This window comes from Aplidium turbinatum, chromosome 16 (genome assembly GCF_918807975.1).
Source record: "Aplidium turbinatum chromosome 16, kaAplTurb1.1, whole genome shotgun sequence".
NCBI classification, from domain to species: domain Eukaryota; kingdom Metazoa; phylum Chordata; class Ascidiacea; order Aplousobranchia; family Polyclinidae; genus Aplidium; species Aplidium turbinatum.
The window spans coordinates 10,204,201-10,223,966 of NC_137487.1; the positions used below are offsets into that span (position 1 = coordinate 10,204,201).

Consider the following 19,766-nt stretch of genomic DNA (forward strand, 5'->3'; position numbering starts at 1 on the left):
CACACCCCTGGCCTGCACGCAGTTCAGTAGCAAATGAACCGTTTAACCCAGACGGCATTTCTCGGGTTGATGGATATAGTTACCGATGGGCGTTTGTTTGTTTGGAAAACTCTGCAACTTAACATTGAAAATGACGCATATCTTTTCGCGGGAAAATTTTTTCTTAAGAGTCGTTGCAAAACCAATGTAGTTAAATGTTGCAAATCTGATTTTTTGATTAAAAATTAGTGAAAACGTATTAGTTTTGCAAATGTATCACATCAACCTGTGACATTAGTGGGAAAGCTAAAGTAGGTTATTTGGGGAACTTCAATAAACTTTAGTCAACTGCTTGACCATTCAGACTGTCAAAAACCAATTCAAAAGTGTGGTAAGGGACAGAAAAAATCTCAAAATATGACGTTTAACTACAGTTATAAAGTGTAAATAAGTATACGAAAAAGGCCAAATAAAATTCAAGGTCTCCCTGAGCCCGTCTGATCAATCTTGTACAAGTTCAGTCAGAAATAATATTTCGGATAATAATACGTTGTTCCGACGTTGCGAGACGTTGGAACAACGTCATAAAAGAAATGTTTATGATGTAGTTCAACACAAAGGTTTAGGTACCTGCTTCTCCAGTTGTTCCACCACCTGCATTTGCACACGATACTGGGCGGTGCTTTTGTCATCCAATCTGTGGTATTCATTCAAATGTCTGCAAAAAGCAATCACTATTGTAGACAATATTGCAATAATGTTACCTTCTTCACAGTAGACTAGCCTGCATGCTCTTGTGTATTTTAGATTGCTATCAGCAATGTTTCATATAAGTGATCGATTAGATTACTTTTCCAATAGTTGTGACGGTAGGCTAAACAAATTCCAAGCAACAAACATATTTTGGATGAATTTGAGGAAAGGGCTTTCAGTTTTTTCATATTCAATGTTAATTTTTATCCTGCAAAGTCATGCAAAAGAAACGAAGGCTTGCGTGTAACTTGGTTGGCATAGCAACAGCATCTATCAGTTCGGTCATCAACAAAGACAAAAGATAAGTGATCAGACAATCGCAAGTCAGATGCCCATTTGTTTGTTGGATAAATAAAGAAAAGGCAAAGATAATGCAACCATTAAAAGCGCAACTCAGCAGCGTAGCCATCTGGTGGGCACGGTAACAACACCAACGTGCTATCGACGTGTTTTAACGTTCGCATTTTCAACGCGATACTGTCCATGTGTCCATCACAATCACATGTTGCTTTTCAATGCAAATATTCTGGACTGATGATGCCAAATTAACGTGTTGATAGTTGAAGAAAATTAATATTTTATTTAACCATTGTGAACACATCAAAAACACCGAAAATGGAGTAACATTACTTCATTGAATTAGGATGCAGATCTCACAACGTATCAATCATGTTCATTTTGGCATAGCTTCACGGTATAGGCTACATTGTACAAGGCATGAAATCGGTTACATGGCTTTTATTAAAGTTGAAGCTACACTGTGAAAGTCAAAGTATAAATAAATACCCCAAAGAGTATTATCATTGAAACACATATTTTTTCAAAGTTTGCTTTCTGCTTGGATGAAGCTCTCTATGTTGCAACATTAATCGAACAAGAAAAGAGAAAAGTGAGCCCTTAACCCGTAAACAAAAATAGCGAGAAAACGATCCTTATCGGAAATAACAACCGCGTGAAACATGAGAAATAGTGTTCGTGTTTGTACAGACGCTGCAATAACGGTTGTTGAATCAAAGAAAGCGTGGTGGTTTAGTTGGTGGTGCAGGGTTTTGATTTTCTTAATTCGATTTGCCTTGTCAATATATCCGACTTCAAGCGTTTCTTGTTTGTTGTGGTCTACCATTGCCAAACACTTTGTTCTGCCTCATTGGAAGGCAAACAAGAAACCACAACAAAAAATCATTATCGACCCCAAAAACAAAAGCAGTTGTTCTTCGACTAACAACCAAAATCAAATGCTTGGACACAAATTAAAAATCATGATTTTAAATCATCAACTTTTTCGAAATGCGTAGTTGGGTAGCTCCACGTAGTCAAGAAATCAATCCTCTTTTATTGATTCTTCGTCTGCAGACGTTGATTGGCTAGGCTGAAGCTACTACTACCACAACTACTACGCTATTTTCCGATTTATCAGCACATTAACTACTTGAGTGAACATTAATAACAATAGACAGACGCATTCGTATAAATCTACACATTTTTCAAAATATTCAGTGAACAATTCAAACGATCAATTAACGTGAACTAATTTCCAAAAATAAACATTCTAGTAAAAGAAAAATATAATATTCTTTTTAAAAATTTACTTTTCAAACAAATCACATTAAGTACTAAACATGATTACTCAAGAATGAACACTTTGAAGAAATCATAACAGTGGTATTAGACTTCAGCAATGGATGTGTCATCACTGCCAAAACGGCTATTATAAAGCTCACCATTTGTTAAGATATGTATCACCAATCACTACACAATTTGTCAAACATAAATTTCAGACTACAATGACTAGGTTTTAATTAAATCTGGAATAGCAATTGCCCGATTGTCCGTAGTATGGCCCTTGGTAACCGTGTTCTTCATTTGGACAATTATGTCAAAAGGCTAATAACCTTTCATAAAATACGCTTATCAACGACAAAATAATATAACTAAAAGATTATTAGAAAACTATTTCAAACGTTCAACCTAGCTTGCTGTCTTCAGCAATTCGACAGCAATGTATTACCACTTGATGACACTTATTGTTCAGAAAGTACTGTGCAATTTTCTATCCAGTCCTTGATTGGTATGTCGCGTTAATTGGGTTCAAGCAAACGTGCGTTGTTTACGTGATGGCTGCCTCTGTGAGGGAAGTTTGTCTAGGCAGCAATAATTTCGACCTGACACCGACATTAAGTTTTCTTTTTGTGTATAAGGAGATTAAACTTAGGCTTAAGTTGAAAGCCACTTGTGTAATTACAGCCTTTAGTGAAGGGCGAGGCAAAAATGTCAAAAAGAAAACTATAGGACTGTTACTACTTTATAAATAATTAATTACAGAGGTTGAACACAGAAAACCAGTGTTTTACGAACTAAAACACGAGACACCTTACAAATTTCGCTCGTAATTATTTACTGCTGAAGGAAACCGACAAAAACCGGATTAAACTAGTGATGAGTTGTGGACAAACAGTTAAATACCAGGTAAGAATAAATGCACAATAGACTACTATCTAGAGTACTCGTGATACCAACTGGCTAAGTTTGGCATAGGCCTATGTTCTATTAAAATAAGTTCAAGATGTAACTCTTTTTGTTATGGATTTGTAATAACAAAGTTATCTCATACTATTTTCATGCTAAAGTTGTAAAAAGGCATTACCGTAGTTTTTATGTTATATCGGTACTTGTATCAATCAACCACTTCGAAACACAGCGTAGTGATATTCACTAGTAATGGCACTTGACTAGGGAACTGTGTTCCAAAGTCTAGTGTAAACCGCTATCACCACAGCGAAATCGCAGCATCAGGCTAAAACAGGTCGTTAGTTTCTACATTCTACATTGTGAAGTAAGCAACGATCATGTTGCCAAAAAGCGAAACTCAATCTATTGCATGGAGACATTATACCATCGTAACCAAACAGGCTTAACTGAAATGCAAATAACTACAATTAAAAAGTTCGAATAAACCCTGGACCCTTCAGCTGTTGCAAATTATCAGTGACCAATATGTCAACAATCATTTGCTTTTCCAATGAACCATTGTAATTACAGAAAATCTTAATCAGGCCTAGTTCAATCAACAACTTGTTGGGCTTACATGAGGTCCATTGATCAGGCAATTTTCTGTGTATGGCCAAGGGTAATTAAGCGTTACAACTTGTCATTTCCAGAATGGAAAACACACCTTGATGCTTTGTGACAGAAACGAAGGATACTGAATATATTGACGGCTTTTTTAATTACAACCATTAAAGCATTTTTAGCAACGAAATGTATCTAGCGAAAATTTCCTTTTCAGGTAAATGTTTTTAAACAAAGAATCAACGTAGCTATGAAACAAGATAAATGAGGTTCTGACGGTTTTTAATTACAACGTATGAAAATGCAAGGTAGCTTACCGTATAATCGAAACTTTGAAATAGATTCAAGAACTGTGTTTGTTTACCAAAGTTAAGATAAAACACACGTTGCAAAATGTTAAAAAAAAACAACAAGCCACAACAAAGTATTTTCATCACACCAACGATTTCTGATGCAAAGCCAGTTTTAACCGAACACATTTAATGAAATGCGAAATTGCTACAATGTGATGCTCAAAGATTTCAAATAGCGTTGTACGCGGATAATGCAACGAGGACGATCGAAAAAGATTTGCGAGAAAAAAATAAAGAAAAAAGATTTTTCCATACATCAGATCCCTACGATTATGCAACAACAAATAAGATTGGGAATCTTCGGGACTTCAATGAACTGTTGCATGAGCACTAGTGACTAGATCACAAAATCTTACTTGTAGAATGTAGTTAAGTCGCTGCACTCAACATCACATCCGGGCCACTTGCATACACCGTGAGCGTAAAGGGGTTGCAGGGGACCCGTCTCACTGGAATCTGGTGAACTTTCTCTGGAAGAACGATGATTGGATGTTCTGGAACAAGAAGCATTGATATGAAAGTCCATTTCATAAACAATTTACTACGTGATAATGCATACTAATGCATAAAAAATGTACAGCATGTGAGGAAAGGCATGAAAGTACCAGAAAAATAATAAAATAAACTAAGATCTTTCGTGTAATGGTTTAACCTGTCACTTTTAACAAAATAGGAAAAAGCTCTAGGTAGCAATTTTTCGTGACGGTTTGTTAAATGTAGAGTCCAGCTTGTTACTGGTGAAGGAAGGGGTATAACAGGGAAAAGAAAATTACTTAACGTCCAAACGAAGCCTAGCCGCTACCAAATGATAATCCCTTTTGCAAAGTAGACGACAAAGAAGTTTTCAGTGAATAGATTACTAAATTGTCCTCTAAAACGCATGGCGTTTGTTGTGTAAGCAAATTGCACAAAATCACACCAAAGACGAATATAGAACCGTAGAAGCTTGCCTCTGCTTTTCGCGCACGACTTGAGCATGATCTATGTAGATTGTAAACTGACAACACGTAGGACAGTCGATTAGGCAGGCAGCACCACCTCTGGATTTGTAGGGTGTCAAAAGAAGTTATCCCAGCAGGCAAAGACGCTCTTTCTAAGAACGTTTTAATGTCTATCGACATTGAAACGATATAAAAAAGACAAATTTTGCTGAGTGGTTGGATGTCATTAAGCCCACCCTGCTTGGGATGGTAAGCTTCACAAAAACCTCAATTCATTAGCTGCTTCCAGAATTTTAAACTGTAAGCTCCTATTCAAACCTAAATTGGCACACCAAGGCCCTGCCTTTGAATTTTGCAATGTCACATCACGTAGAATGATTTGTAAACACAAGATTAATCCGAAGAAAATTTGTGAGCTTAATCAAGCTATACAAACATAATCAGGATATGTTTGTGTAGCAACACACTGGAGAGAAAAATGATTGCTTTAATTACATAAGCCCATATCAACTGTATATTTATCAAAGTTAACAAACACAGCCTAGCTAGAGGCTACTGGTTTCCCAAAGACAGAGGTTTGTTGTCATAAGCTATAAACAAACTCACTACAATTATGAATTTACTCAGATTCAGAATTTCAAACAATGCCTCAAATATGTCAAGAAAAAATTCAAAGTTCCAAAAGACGACTTTGGAAAACTGGACCGATCTAGATTCAATCACGACACAGGCTGTGTCAATGAACAAACTAGCAAAAGGGCTACAGCTTACTGGGCACAGCAAAACTACCGGGGTAATACCTTCAAGTGCAGGTAAAAAATAAACATGACATCAGAGACACTCTTCTAGGCAGTGCTTGATTTTTAATTGCATAACTCTCGCATCGATAGGCAGTTGCAAATCCAGTGTATTTCAGAGACGACTTATACGCCGGAATAGAATACTTTTTGTTAAGTCAAAAATATAATCAAGCAGCAACTGTTACTCTCAAAACTGAAGGAACAAGCGCAAAACTCTTGATGAGCTGGTCCAACAGCATCAATTTAAACCAGCACTTTCGGTCATAAAATCCGAATTTCTGGACAAGCTTTTGTTGGTGGACGTTAGCCCCAAGTTCAAGAAATGACCCTACACAAGTTTGATATCAGAAAATTCTAATCTGTATAAATGTAAAAAAAAAACGACACTCGTCGTTCTAAACACGTTCATTTGCCAAAACGTTTTATGTGGCGTGAACTAGACCTTTCAGACCAATACAATGTGTTGCGACACACACAAAAGAGTATACAAAGGTTAAAAAAATGTCACGATTTTTGAAAATGAAAATATACAAAAAAAGGTCTAAGACTGATTGTCAAACGCCCGACCAATTAAAGAAGCCAAACCAATCATCGTGTTGGTGAGCCGATAACTTGTGTAGGGAGTAAGAGACAAAAATAAATAACTAAATAAACAAACAAACAAAAGAGACTAAGCTCGAGGAAGACAAAGCCAGAGCTTTTCAGAAAATGCTAAAAATTATTATTTAACTATAAATGAAAGGATTGTTGAAGCAATCAAATCGACCGATAAAAGAAACGAACAAGCGTAAAGACCCAATTTAGAAAAGGTATGGCTCACAAAGACGAAAACATTGGGTGCTTATCACTTTGGGTACGTATTCACTTTATCAAACTTCTATTAAAAAAATGTTTATTTAACTTTCTATGTCCTTGTGCTATTTACGCAAGCTGTTGGAAAAATAGAAATGTTATAAAATCCCTTCTAAAGAAAGTATAACTATGATAGAATACGTTGATAAAAAAAATCAAAAGGCTATGAAATGTCTTTCCTAGATTCGTGCCGGCAATAGTTCCTTGTAGTGACTGATCGAACCACAAACATAATGATTCAATAAAAATGTAAGCCATGTGTCACCTTCGAATCCCGTCTTTGAATTCGCCATTTATTGAGTCACCGCTGTTGCCTGCCGCCCGATCTCGGATGGATGGAGTCGGATTTGACGTTGTCGTTAGCGACGAGTTTCCGGTTGGGTTGGGAAGCGGAAGTGACGCGTCTTTTCTCGTCGCCACATCGCTGACGTGTTTCAACAATAGTTGCTGTAGGTCAGCAGACACTTCTAACAAGGCAAAAAGGACAAAAATAAACAAGGTTTAACCTTTCAGCGAGGCAAAAACCTGTCCTCAAACAAACCAAAACCAGCTAGGATCACTGCGGTCGTGACCGTGTTAAGGTGTGAAATAGGCCGTGTAAAATGCTAAGCCTCATGATATGACATCACAAAAGCGCCCATACCTGATGGGATGAAGCCCTGCTGACGTCCCTGCGCCATGGCTACTGCCGCGGCAAGGCTTTGTTGTTGCAGAGCTGCGGCTGCAGCTTGTTGTTGTTGCTGTTGCTGCTGTTGTATTTGTTGCAAGTGCATCAGTTGTTGAATTGCCAAGTGCTGTTGCATTTGGTGTTGATCTTTCGCCAGCCGTGACGCGATGTCGTTGCTAAGCGAGTTGCCAGAGGCAATGTCGTTTATGTCGTCGCTTCGCGTCAAGTTTGAAGCACCCTTCTGTTGTTGTTTTGCGGCAGCCATCTGAAAAATTGAAGAGAACAATTATACACTTTATTTAAAGCTCATTTTATACAGCAACAAAACAAAAGCCTTATAAAAATTTAATATTTCTTTGCACGAAGATAGTATCGTTTTTGTTTTTTTACTTAGTATTTCAATTTACTAAACGTTTTTCTGGAACAGTGGCAAGAAGTATATATCACAATAGGATAAAAGGATTGCTCAGCCACCGTCCAGATCCTAAAATAATGCGCGATGCATTATTTGCAGCAAAACGGAAATCTGAACCAACAACAATCACAAATCCTTCCAATAATACTTTCAGACACATGATTTAAAAGGTCAGTTTAGGGGACAAACAGGCTTAACAGAAATGGTGTGATTACGTTTTTTAAACGTTATCAAGCATTCAAATCGAAGTTATGTAAATCATTTGTTGTCCAGGCCCATGTCTCTGACTATGAGCGTCACTTAAGGCCGGACAAAGCAATTATCTGTTGGAGATTGTAGTCGAAAAACAATTAATAAACTGAAAAGAGTGGATTTTAGGTTAATTGCAAAGAACACTGACAACCCATAGCAATTTTCAAAGTCAATCCACGCCAAGCGGTTTTGGAAGTCACCCAGTCCTCATATTATCAATGCAGCTGAAGATATAATTCACGCAAGAGACTGAAGATATGATGATGTGCTGTGGACTGGAGTGATTCAAATTACTCTTTTCTAGTTTTGAATTTGGTGTGCATTTGTTTCGAATTAGAATTTCGTTTTGTACATTTTTTTTTTACAAAAACATGGTTATTTCTGTGCATGATTCATTTTTAAAGCATTGTTAGATCATTGACGAATTCAATCTTGGGTGATGAACGAAACGTCGGGATAAATGCAGAGCATCATGCAGAACACGTTGGGTTAGTTCTTCCTTGCGTCCAAAACATCTAATAATTTTGAATCATCTTATTGTCAACATTCTACTTGCTATGGAAGAATTTTTCAGCAATCGAAAACGAGACCAATTGTACCCGATTTCTGAACAGTTTCATCATGATGACATGGCAACGAGCCAAATCATACAATTTAATACCATGCCTTATATAAAACGTTCGTTTACGTTTAAGTTACAAAAAGCCTCTAAATATTTCAACAGGGAGTCGACACCTGAAAGCGAACAGCTCACATGATGAGAAAAAGGCTGAACATAGGCGCTTGTGAAAATAGAAGAGCAATTAATGTGTTTTATGTCAGCGGTAAATAAACAATCTGGCCATTTGAAATCCTCTCATAGCCCACTGGAAAATGCCACAACAACAACAAATACGACAATACAAACAATGCAAAGGGTGCTTTTGTATCCAAGGAGGGACGATGCGAAAACAGCCTTTTTTCATTGGTATATAGAGGAGCAAAAGAACAACACATAGAATAGACAAGTGGTCCTTCTTATATATCTGTACAATTATTTAAAATGTGGACCGGGAAGCTTTTCTAAACCAGATCTAGAGTATCATTAATACAAATTTTTAAGGTCTCAAAATTACTTTTAACAAAATGCCAATTGTCTATGAAAATGGTCACACGCCCTCACTGCGACACTCGCCTTGTTTAACGTTTTACGTCGATAGATTGAGTGCGAAATCGTGGAAATATAACCACAGAATGTTACAACTCATAAAACAACTCCAAAAAATAAAATTGTGAAAGTGCCTGCTTTAACTTGCGAAGGGTAAACTGGACGGGTAATGGCGCGAGACATGTTTTCAAATTTCGAAAGTTAATTTTTTATGTGGTCAGCGGAGCAATGCTATTTTTGCTTAGTAGTAGGTAGTGCTTGACTGGCCGTGGCTTGCCAGTGGTGTGATGGAGACGTTATGCAGGTCATAGAAACGCCTTTCCAGTTCAGAAAACAAAAAAATATTAGTTTTACTCTGTGTTGTTGTGGTTGGATGTTCACTGAACGCTAACTGTACCATCCTGAAAGAATATCAGCATTTTTAGATGGCGGGATGACAAAGAAAACGTGTCTGCTCAGCATTTACCTTGGAGTACCACCTGTGTTTACTTCCTCCTCCAAGGATTATAAAAGAACAAAACTTCAGGTCACAAGTCAGGAAAAAAATTGTGAAAAAAACGTATCATTAGAAATGGTATAAACTGACACAAACTATAGCCTAAAGCTCAACGTGGTATTGAGCTAATCTTGCTAAAATATGAAAAGTGACGTACAGCCGTACAGAACCAAGTCAGCAAATTCATAACATGGGTAGCCAATCAAAATATGAGAAAAATGATGTTGCTGGTTGTTAAACAAGAGTGTTTAGATAATTACGAATGCAAAAATTTGTGTTTCTTTTAGTTGTCACAATACTGCAAATATTTTCTTACAAAACACGATGATGATTTTTACTGTCATTAGCAAAGCAAATCTAAACTTGCAGATTAATACATTTCAATGTTAGATAGCGTAGAAGAAATGTAAAAATAATATCATTGCAGAAATGACTGCAGTTTCCATTTTGAACGACAGCATCGCATTAGACAAGCTGTAAAAACTAACAAAAGCCAAAAGTGATATTTTGACTCGCCATATCGACAGTACACAAGTCATTTAAAATGGGTGAGGATGTTTGCGTTTGTCAAAAAAAAATGCTTTGTTTGTTTGTTAGAGAAACAAAACATAGATTAAAATTCCTTTCAAAAGTTAGAAAAAATCGTGTTCTTTGCATCAGGCTTATATGTAAATTTTAATTTACTTTCAAGTTATTAGGAACATTAATTTATGCAAATCCATCCATAGCAGCCGTCCGTTTTGGATGCTTTCTGAATGAGCATACTCATAGCAAACTAAACAATATCCGGTTTCCTATTAACATTAACTTTTTACTGCGCAAACAAAGATGATAACTGAAGTCGAAACCTTCTCGGATATTTTCTATCTTCCAAGAAGCAAAAAAAATGTTGCAATCTTTGTTTTTAGGCTTGGGATATTGGTCCGTGCTCTTCATCTGGAGTAGATTATGCAAAGTCTGCTCTTGGAGTAAAATTTAACACACTGTAGAAATTAGAAATTGCAGCGTTTCTTCCATTCTTATTCTAAAATCCATAGAATATGAACAAACGACGTCTCGTAGTTTTCAAACTGACGTCTGTTTGCGGATTCTGGGAGTTCAAGTTCAGACGTTGAATCAATGTAAAAGTAACGGGTTTTGCTGTGTAGGTGTATAAGGATTTCTGCAGCGCCATCCAGCTTAGGGCAAATCCGACCACGGTATAAAAAATCGAGAGAGATGAATCACTTCTTTAAAACGCTGTCGTGTGTATATCATTACAGGATGCGCGTTTTCAAGATGTTGCTGATTTACAAACAAAAAACAAGCAGCAGCGACCACAAGTATAGATGACACAAACAAATCTGTATCAACGATTACAAGAAACGTCCAAATATAACAGTTGTTTGCGTATTTGTAAACATCTTATAAGATATCTGTTCGTTTATTGGAATGAGTAATATATTGACCTTCATAAACTTGTACAGCACAACGAACAGGCTGTAACCTCAAAGTAGCAAAAAACAAGCAAGAAGAAAATGGGCGAGGCAGTTTAGCATTCCATGAAATGAAGGACTGATGTGTTATAGCTTATGCTTGTTGAGAGTGTATGAAAATTGTAAAAAGAAATACTACACACAAACATGTTGTTGTAAATATTTTGTGGCACCGAACAAGTGGATATGTCAGGGTACATAGACTTTGATGTACCGTATGTGGTAAGGTGGATTACCTTGAGGCCGATGAAAGCATAGGTTAAAAGCGCATGGATGTAATTGTTCAGTTTATCGCTATGCGACATCATTTTGACCGTAAAAACAATTAGATAAATGTGTTGCTGACAGATTAAAAAAAAATTAGTACAGAATTGATCTCCCAAACTTGAGAGGCCGAAAAATATAGTCTAAGCACTACCTTAATTGTTCATGATGGTCATACTTATGCGGCGTCCCTGCAATACTGTATATGTAATGTTCATAAAGTCTCAAGGAAAACAGGCTACACTTGATTTAAAAAAAATAACCAGCTAAGGGAAAAATGAATCCAAAAGAAGACTTTAGTGAAATGTTCTGTGACGAAATTTCAATAAAGAAAAAGTATTTCGTTTTGAGAAAAAAACTGTTAATTAAAGTTTGCAAAAACATGTATAATTTGTTTTCTATTTTTCGGTAACGTTTTGGCTACATGTGCAGCCGCGAAATAAACACTGGACAACACAAAATGGCGTTTCAAACTGCAAAAACTTGCAAAGCAAAACTAGAGACGACAATCATTTACTCATAATATCTCTTGCACAAATACGTCATGCCTCCATCTCTCCGCAAGGTCCATGAATGAAGATTCCAAAAAATAATATTTCTAAAAAATTTAATTAAAGCTGCATCTTTCTTGCACCTTTTCAGTTCCATTTGACGAGGGAACAAAGAAAAATAAAAAGAACAATAAATACACATAATTTCAAGCGGCATAAATGGCTAATGCACCGCGCCCTTGTTGACAAGCATTAAAGGTCGCGCCTCGATGAATAAAAGGAGAAAAAAAAGCGTTTTTTTGTTTGTGATCTTTCAACTAAACGTCAGTCAACAGGGAAGACAAAGCCATTTTGGGAAAGAATCCATTTCCAAAGCCCGATGCTCACACACAGAAACTTCATTAAAGTTTTTGCTTCCTTTGATCGGTAATAACAAAAACACTAAACAAATACAAGAGAGTGAAAGACGATTCAATGCTTTATCAAATATTACCGGATCTCTGGATATTAATGTATTTAAATGGGCGTACTAAATGTACCTGTATTTGGAAATCTTGAATGTGCTTTTGTTGTTTTCTGTAGATCTCTTGTATTTGCTGCGCTTGTTGCTGTGAACAAAATCGGAGTTTGATTATTATTTAATAAAGCCAACAAAAGACAAAAACTTTCAAAGAAGTTTTCGTGGACAAATGAAGGTAAAAATGTAAAAGTGACGGAACCGAGCAAATTGTAAACTTTGCGGTTTCCCTTACATTCTACAAACAAGCGTTTGATCAATCAAATAACCCTTTCATACGGTCGTAATCTGCAAACGAGAATGAGCCGATGAAAACAACAAAGACAATTATTTCTTGTACAAAATACATGGAGATCAACCCATGCCTTGCCCCAACATAACAGGTGCCGACTAACAAAAGTTTTCCGTGTTTCCTTGCAGGAAACAACTTTTGTTATGTGCGATGTCGGATTCAAAACGTTCCTCGTCGACAAACTGAGATTTTGTGAGGAAAAAAAAATACTGTTAGGGGGAAAAATACAATATTAGACAATATTTTTTACTTGATTTTTACGAAAAATTACTCACACTGTATTCATGTATCGGGTCAAAAGCTCAATGGAATTTTACAAAGTTTCATTTAGCGGCATTTAGTAAAAAGAATAGTTCAAAGAGTCCACTCTATACTACCCTTTTTCACAAGTGGCCATGTCTAAAAGCGAGCTTAAGCGTCCATAAAAGCTCCAATCAATTCAAGCATCTTTAGAAAAACGCCACAGGTAAGATTCAAAAAGAGGGTTACATTTCGACAACAAATATTCCTGTCCAATGGAGATGGAATGGCGTAAATTACATGACAATATTTTTGTGCAATAAATTCAACCACTCAACCCTTATACAGCATAGTGATGTTGATTTTAGTTTGTTTTAACTGTTTTATTTTCATTTGTTTTATACGAAAAAAATAAATAAATCAAACCTACCGCTCATCCAACCAACTATATTTCACACAATCATGAGAAAAAAATAAAAGCAGACAAACAAAACAATTTCATATTACAAACCATAGAAGATTAAAAATATCAATATGTTGCCATATCACATGAAACTGTTACTACATCACATGAAACTGCTATGTGCGTCATTTCTTGAACATAAAAGCTAGCTGCAAAAAGACAAAATCATATCAAGCATCTCAACTCAGAAATTATTAATAACGTTGGGTAAATGTACGAACATTGTTAAAACTTCGATTATGATTCAAAACGATCCTTGATAACAGTAATTTTCTTTACTTGATATTACCAGACGATACTACAGCAACGTTTTGCTCTTTCAATCGATAGTTTTTAACTTTGCTTTTATGAAGGATTTCCTGCGATGTGTGGTCAACTTTTTTCTAAGCCGCATTACCACAAAATACATATTGTCTGATTGTAGCCTAATCCGAGTTATGTTCCTGCATTGACTGAACCACAACACAGTCAATGTAGTCTATGCCTCAGCAATCATGGGCAGTTTATTACATTCTTCGCTGTCGCCAGACCTTGAAACGATGTAAAACACTTTCACTGGCTAAGATTTAATAGTAAAATCTCTTACTATCGGTTTGCTCCGCAGAAAAAAAGAGCACATAACAAATCATTTTTTTACATTGATTCAGCCCTCTACAGACGTTAAATCGATGTCAAAAACGACCGTTTGCTGGTCTGGATGATGTTGCGGTTCAAAAGGCCATCGCATAGCAGACGGCTCTCGTAGTATCGAAAATTTTATACAAATGATTCAAACAAACTCATCGTTGTGGTTTCAACTTGTGGTAGACGTTTTGCCTTGTCAGATACAATCTTTCGTTGCATCGCAACTGATAGGGTCTTTGGCAGAGATGATTTAATGTTGAAGTAAAGTCAACCATACTTTTTATTTGCATCATACAAATATACTTTTTTCTGTGGGACGCTCACATGTATACACACATATACTGTTTTGTGTTGCTTATGCTACCTAATGTATTTATACTACCAACACATACTTGTTTTGCTGCGCAGCACAATTTTCGTAGCTTTTGTTGTGACTTGTGAGATAGTGATGATGACAAAAACTACCTTTAAATTTGGTTAAAGAAAATTCGTACAACTCGAATACCAAAGTAGAAAAAGCAATTATTTTAAATGTTTTTGCAAAACACAAAGACAAATGTTTCAAAAACACGTTTTAAAGGATGATGCTCAGCAAGTGCTGGTGCTGATAAGATACAGATCCAAAATGCTGACGACAGAGAACTTCAACGGTTTGGTTGTTTTGTGGTGTTTACAACGTCAGGTAACATAAATAAGATGTTTAAATAGGCAATCATGTACGATGGAGGTTCGACATGTTTAAAAACAAAGCAGTCCAGTTGCATTCTTGTAATCAAATTTTGAGTCAAAGGCATAACTTTCAGTGGGAATGTTCGTTCATGGCAGTGTGTCGCTTCTAAAGATTCTGAAGATTTTAAACCACTTGGATTCTTCCAAACAATCACTGTCGATCTCTACGTCATATGTATTTTAAATTGCAATATTTTTAATTGAATACATATCGAAACTATTTCCATGTGCCATCTTTCAAGAATATGGATCCATTCAAAAATGTTCAAAACAAAACTTATTCAAAAACTTTTCTTTAAACACTTCGTTTTTTGATGAGGGTGTACGGTTAATCGGTCTTTGTTCAAATTCAACTTTAGCCCTGGTTTTAGAATAGCCTACAACAGGAGATTCTAAGACCTCTGAAAAAAAGGATTGAAATTTTCGTCCAAATATGCTGTATCAATATCCTACAAAACTCGAAAACTTTGTGAATGAGCTTCCCAATCTTCTTTTGAAATCAGAGATGATCCACATGGATGCGTAGCGCGATCAATACTAATCAAAGAAGTAGAGAGCAGGCTACCGCACTAAATTGATAAATTCAAGTATATTGCTTTCGCCACACAATTGTGGCTTCGTTATTGGCTGCATATCTATCTTATCAAAAAAGGCTTTAAAGTTCTACTTTTTTAAGAATGTTAGGTATACTTAAGCCATACCAGTGAGGTAAAAGCTGTACAATACCCTTGGATCAAATTGATGTGGTAGTCTATTTCTCTATTTCCTCAATACAGAATATGAATATTTGTATTTTTGGTACGCTTTTGCGCATGCGCGTAGTCATGCGTACAAATCGAAATGACCACTTCACCGTGTTTTACAATGAATCAAAACCAGAAAAACTGTTTGCGGATGTCTTTTACAACATTATTAACGTCTTTTAATGCAGTAGCAAATAATATTTGAACTTTAAATGTCATAAACAAAAAGTGACATCAATGCAACACAAGGCAATTAAATGCGAAAAGTAATTTTCGGGGTAGGGGGGGTTTTAGGACGGAAACTTCAACTTTTATTTCAGAGATCTGATGTCCTGTTGTATTCTAAATCCAAGGCTAAAGTTGAAATTAAAATTAACTCCTCTCCCTATTTTTGACGCAACGTTTCTCTGCGTCATCTTTCTTCTGACTTAACTTCCTTAGTGAAGAATTTGATTTCATATGATTTCGAGCCACCGGTCACACAATAAAACTTCGTTTTACTTATGTCACAACAATACAATTTGTTTCAAACAACTGCAGCAAAAACATAACCAAGTAATCAAAACAAGAAAAAGTTGTAGCAATTCAATCTGCCACAAGAAAATTTTGCCTTGCAGCTGCCATTCCTGGTGTGCAAGATCATCAACTCCCAAATAGGAGCGAAGCAGACCGACAACAACAAACTGGAAAACTCGTAAACAATTTGCTTGGTTGGGCAAAAGGTGGAATGCACTGATTGACATAGTTCGTCACACAAGGCGCCTTGACAGGTTCTTGAGTTACACGATGCAATGAACCACGGGAGAGTTTTCAACTTGTAGAAAAAATTTCTCTTCGATCTCGCGACTTCCAATCAAAACTCAACCATCCTAAGCTATAAACTACAAGTCTCAAAACACATTGTTTGTCACTACGGCACACAGGTCTCGGTTCCACATTTGAATGTAAGTTACGTGTATTCACTAAATTTCTGTTGAACCACTCACATGTTGTGCTGTCACAGCGTGTTGTTGCATGAACGCTTGAAGCTGATTAGGGGAAAGAACTTGCTGGGACAGAAGTTGTTGCATCTACAAAATATCAAAAAGTTTTGCTTCAAATATCATGCATATTTTACAGAACTACTGATAAAGCATTGACACATGTAGGCCTATCTGCGGTACCATAAAAATCAACCTATAGTTTAGATGTAAAAAGTAGGTTGGTCTGACATCCACTGACAAAGCACACAGCAAATAACTTGAGTTAGACACCTGCTGCTTCAAAAAATCTTAAATAAACAGTTTTATTTATACCAAACTTAACCAGAAAAAAATAAGTAACGACTAAAATGGAAAAGAACCACCCCTCTAAAAACATTAATAATAATTACACTACTAACTTGAGCAGGCAACCCTGCAGCATTGCTAGGCAGCACACTGGCAGCAGCAATAGCAGCAGCCATGTTTTTAGATCTTGATGAACTATCTTCCTCGGATGGACTTGTCGGTGGTCCGCTCTTCAATGCCGCCGCTTGGTTCTGCTGCAAGTAAGCCAACTGCATCGCCTGGTGAGAAAAATTCTCATGAAAAAGTTTAATTCGTTGCCATCACACGTGAAGAAGGCTAAACGTAGAGCAATTCAGTTTAGTTTGTCCACATAACATATTTCAATGCAAGAGTAGACAATCTTTATCACTACAAACCATTTCAAGAAGGTTCAAGGTATGACAGATTAGGTAACGCAGAAAATGAAGAAATAAACGTTACTACACGTGAATATTTTGCAATTACGTCAATTGTCAACTTATGTACTACAAAGTGGTGATTTATTCTAGGTGGCCCAGCAACAAGTAGCCTACTTTGCGGAGGGGCAGTGGCAAAACCCGACTTCAATGCAATCAAGTTCATGAACGGGTCATATAAACAAGCCAGTATGAACTCATCACTGCTAACAAGCCAGTTCTCTCTCAAGTTTAATGCATTAATCACAAGTGAAATCATCAGATAGAAACAGCTACAGACTAAAATTCCGATATTTTACTATGTAAGGCTAAGCTGTTCGACTTATGTATAGAAATGTAGCATTTTTTTATGAACTGACAAATTGCACCTACATAAATCGTCAACCGAACTGCGTAATTACGTACCGGTAAATGAATGTTACACATGTCGCAATGTATAACGTTCTACGTCGGTTTAATGTCTGAAAGCATTGAAATTGCAAAGAACAAGCTCATTTCTTTAAATGTTTCCAAATCAATATGATCGATAAAAGTCAATGTTGTTTACAGCAACAAGAAAATTGTCCGCACCTTTTCCAGTGCACGCTTGGCAAAAGCAAATCGAAAACGTTTACCTTTTTCATCGCTTCAACGTTACGCGAAATCTATCCATTTGCACACTATGGTGTAAGTCCAGCCATAGCAAAACAAGATGGGATGAATTGTAGTTTGTGGAATATCAAAATCCGCAAATGGGTGGTGTTACAAAAAAGCAAGTGAAAGAAACGGCGTTCTATCTCGACAGCTGCTTATGCGAGGTCGAAAACTCGCAGAATTTTTTTTTGATGCACACCATAGCAGTTGCATCACTTTTGTTTTCCTTACATGTCAAAGCAACTCATCGCCTAATCCTAGTCCTTGCTTAGCTTGACTTTATACACGCATGAAACATTAGCCTACTGCTATGAAATTGAAGACTTTAGTGCGTCAAATAAACAAGATAGACAATGGACATCCATGGTTTTGACCAAACTGTCTTAAAATTTACTTTTCTAAACCTGGCAGAATGTGTTTAAGGAACGTCATGCCCCATTGATGTTACTATTGAGAAGGAAAGTAGAACTTAGTTAAACGTAGTGACGTCACACTGGGATTTCCCTTTGAAGTAAATCGATTGTTTCATTACTCAGAAATGTGATTATGGAAATGCGTAATACCAATAAATGTGTCTTTGGAAAACAACAAATCCATTGTCTATCACAGTGTCCATGTGCTACAGTGAAAGATTCTAAAACAATTACATGTGAATGTGAGCTGTTTCTTTTCATAAATACTAATGCATTCCAGTTTCTGGGTATTAATGGCAGGGGCTACTGGATTCAAAGAGCAATGTTGCTGTTGTTAACTTTTCATAATGCAATACACACGTCAGACAAAAAACGAAGTCACACGTAAGCGGTTAGGCTATATAGCTGAGTCAAAGTACATTGATTCTACTATCTCTGTCAATTTAAAACATCGTCATATTGTCATAAACGTATTGAACTCTGTCAATTTAAAACAAGAAATACTTCAAATACTGTTTAACAAAGTTTAGCGTAGACTTTAAAATAGTCGTTTTAACTTTTCCGCATACATATTTCCTTGAAGTGATGGTAAATGATTTGAACACATCTAAACAAAATTTTAATGTTAAACATGAAAAACTATATCTAATGTAGTATATACCAACCTGTCGTTGCAGGGCACCGAGATCAAGACCGTCTAAAAAGCCTTTGTTGCTTCCAGAAGAAATTTTGGGTAAATTCTCTGATGAATTGTCAAGCGACAAGCGGGGTGCTTTGCTAGTTGATGAGGATGAAGGTGACCCAGAACGCCTTTTGCTATTGTTGTTTGTATTTAAGTTCAAACACGATTTTTCGATGTTTTTTTCAGTTTCAGCGATGCCGAGATGTTCTTGACCGGATCCGGAAGATTTTCTCCGATTATTTCCGATAAAGCCAGACGAGGATAAGTCGGAAGAATTCGGAATTATTGATGTGGAACGATTCAAATCCGAATCAGTCTGTTCTATTTCGAGGCGTTTTGGCCACATAACATTTAGCACAAAACCGTGCGCTAAAAAGAAAAAGAGTAACGTTCATTTATAATTTGCATTCCTTGCAGCTTTGAGTAGCTTTCACAGTACAATCAAATTTGATAACCAAAAATATAAGAAATTTAAGTTATTTTGGCAGCCGATTGTAGCATCGAATAGACAGCGATAGACACGTGTTTCGCCCATGAGGCTGGGCTCATCAGTATCGCACCGTATTCGATAGCGAAGCGTTACTGCTGCTCGCTGTGCTAGTGAGTAATCAGCCTTGTGCTGATAGCCGGGAAGAACGCCTTTCTTCAAATATAAGAAATGTTGAACAATCTATTCTATAAAGAAGTTTCTTGGGCTGTAAGCTGTTTGTACAAATTGTAAACCTAGCGAAAATAACCTGAAGTTCTCCAAAT

The 19,766-nt window shown here is 36.5% G+C and overlaps 1 protein-coding gene across 3 annotated transcripts in view; it reads right to left on the bottom strand.

The window, feature by feature from the left end:
• Positions 1 to 19,374, bottom strand: part of LOC145785599 (uncharacterized) — a 38,732-nt gene extending 19,358 nt beyond the window's left edge. For 2 of the 3 annotated variants that reach the window (XM_082597268.1, XM_082597270.1), the window contains exons 1-8: positions 18,997 to 19,374; positions 16,944 to 17,108; positions 16,549 to 16,632; positions 12,494 to 12,562; positions 7,391 to 7,679; positions 7,013 to 7,214; positions 4,511 to 4,648; positions 610 to 697 (exon numbers count right to left, since the gene is read on the bottom strand). In XM_082597268.1, the coding sequence (XP_082453394.1) occupies positions 610 to 697; positions 4,511 to 4,648; positions 7,013 to 7,214; positions 7,391 to 7,679; positions 12,494 to 12,562; positions 16,549 to 16,632; positions 16,944 to 17,108; positions 18,997 to 19,359 (1,398 nt within the window). In that variant the 5' untranslated portion in view covers positions 19,360 to 19,374. The remainder of the gene's footprint in view (positions 1 to 609; positions 698 to 4,510; positions 4,649 to 7,012; positions 7,215 to 7,390; positions 7,680 to 12,493; positions 12,563 to 16,548; positions 16,633 to 16,943; positions 17,109 to 18,996) is intronic. The other variant, XM_082597269.1, reaches the window with a different exon arrangement.
• Between the last annotated feature and the right edge of the window lie 392 nt (positions 19,375 to 19,766).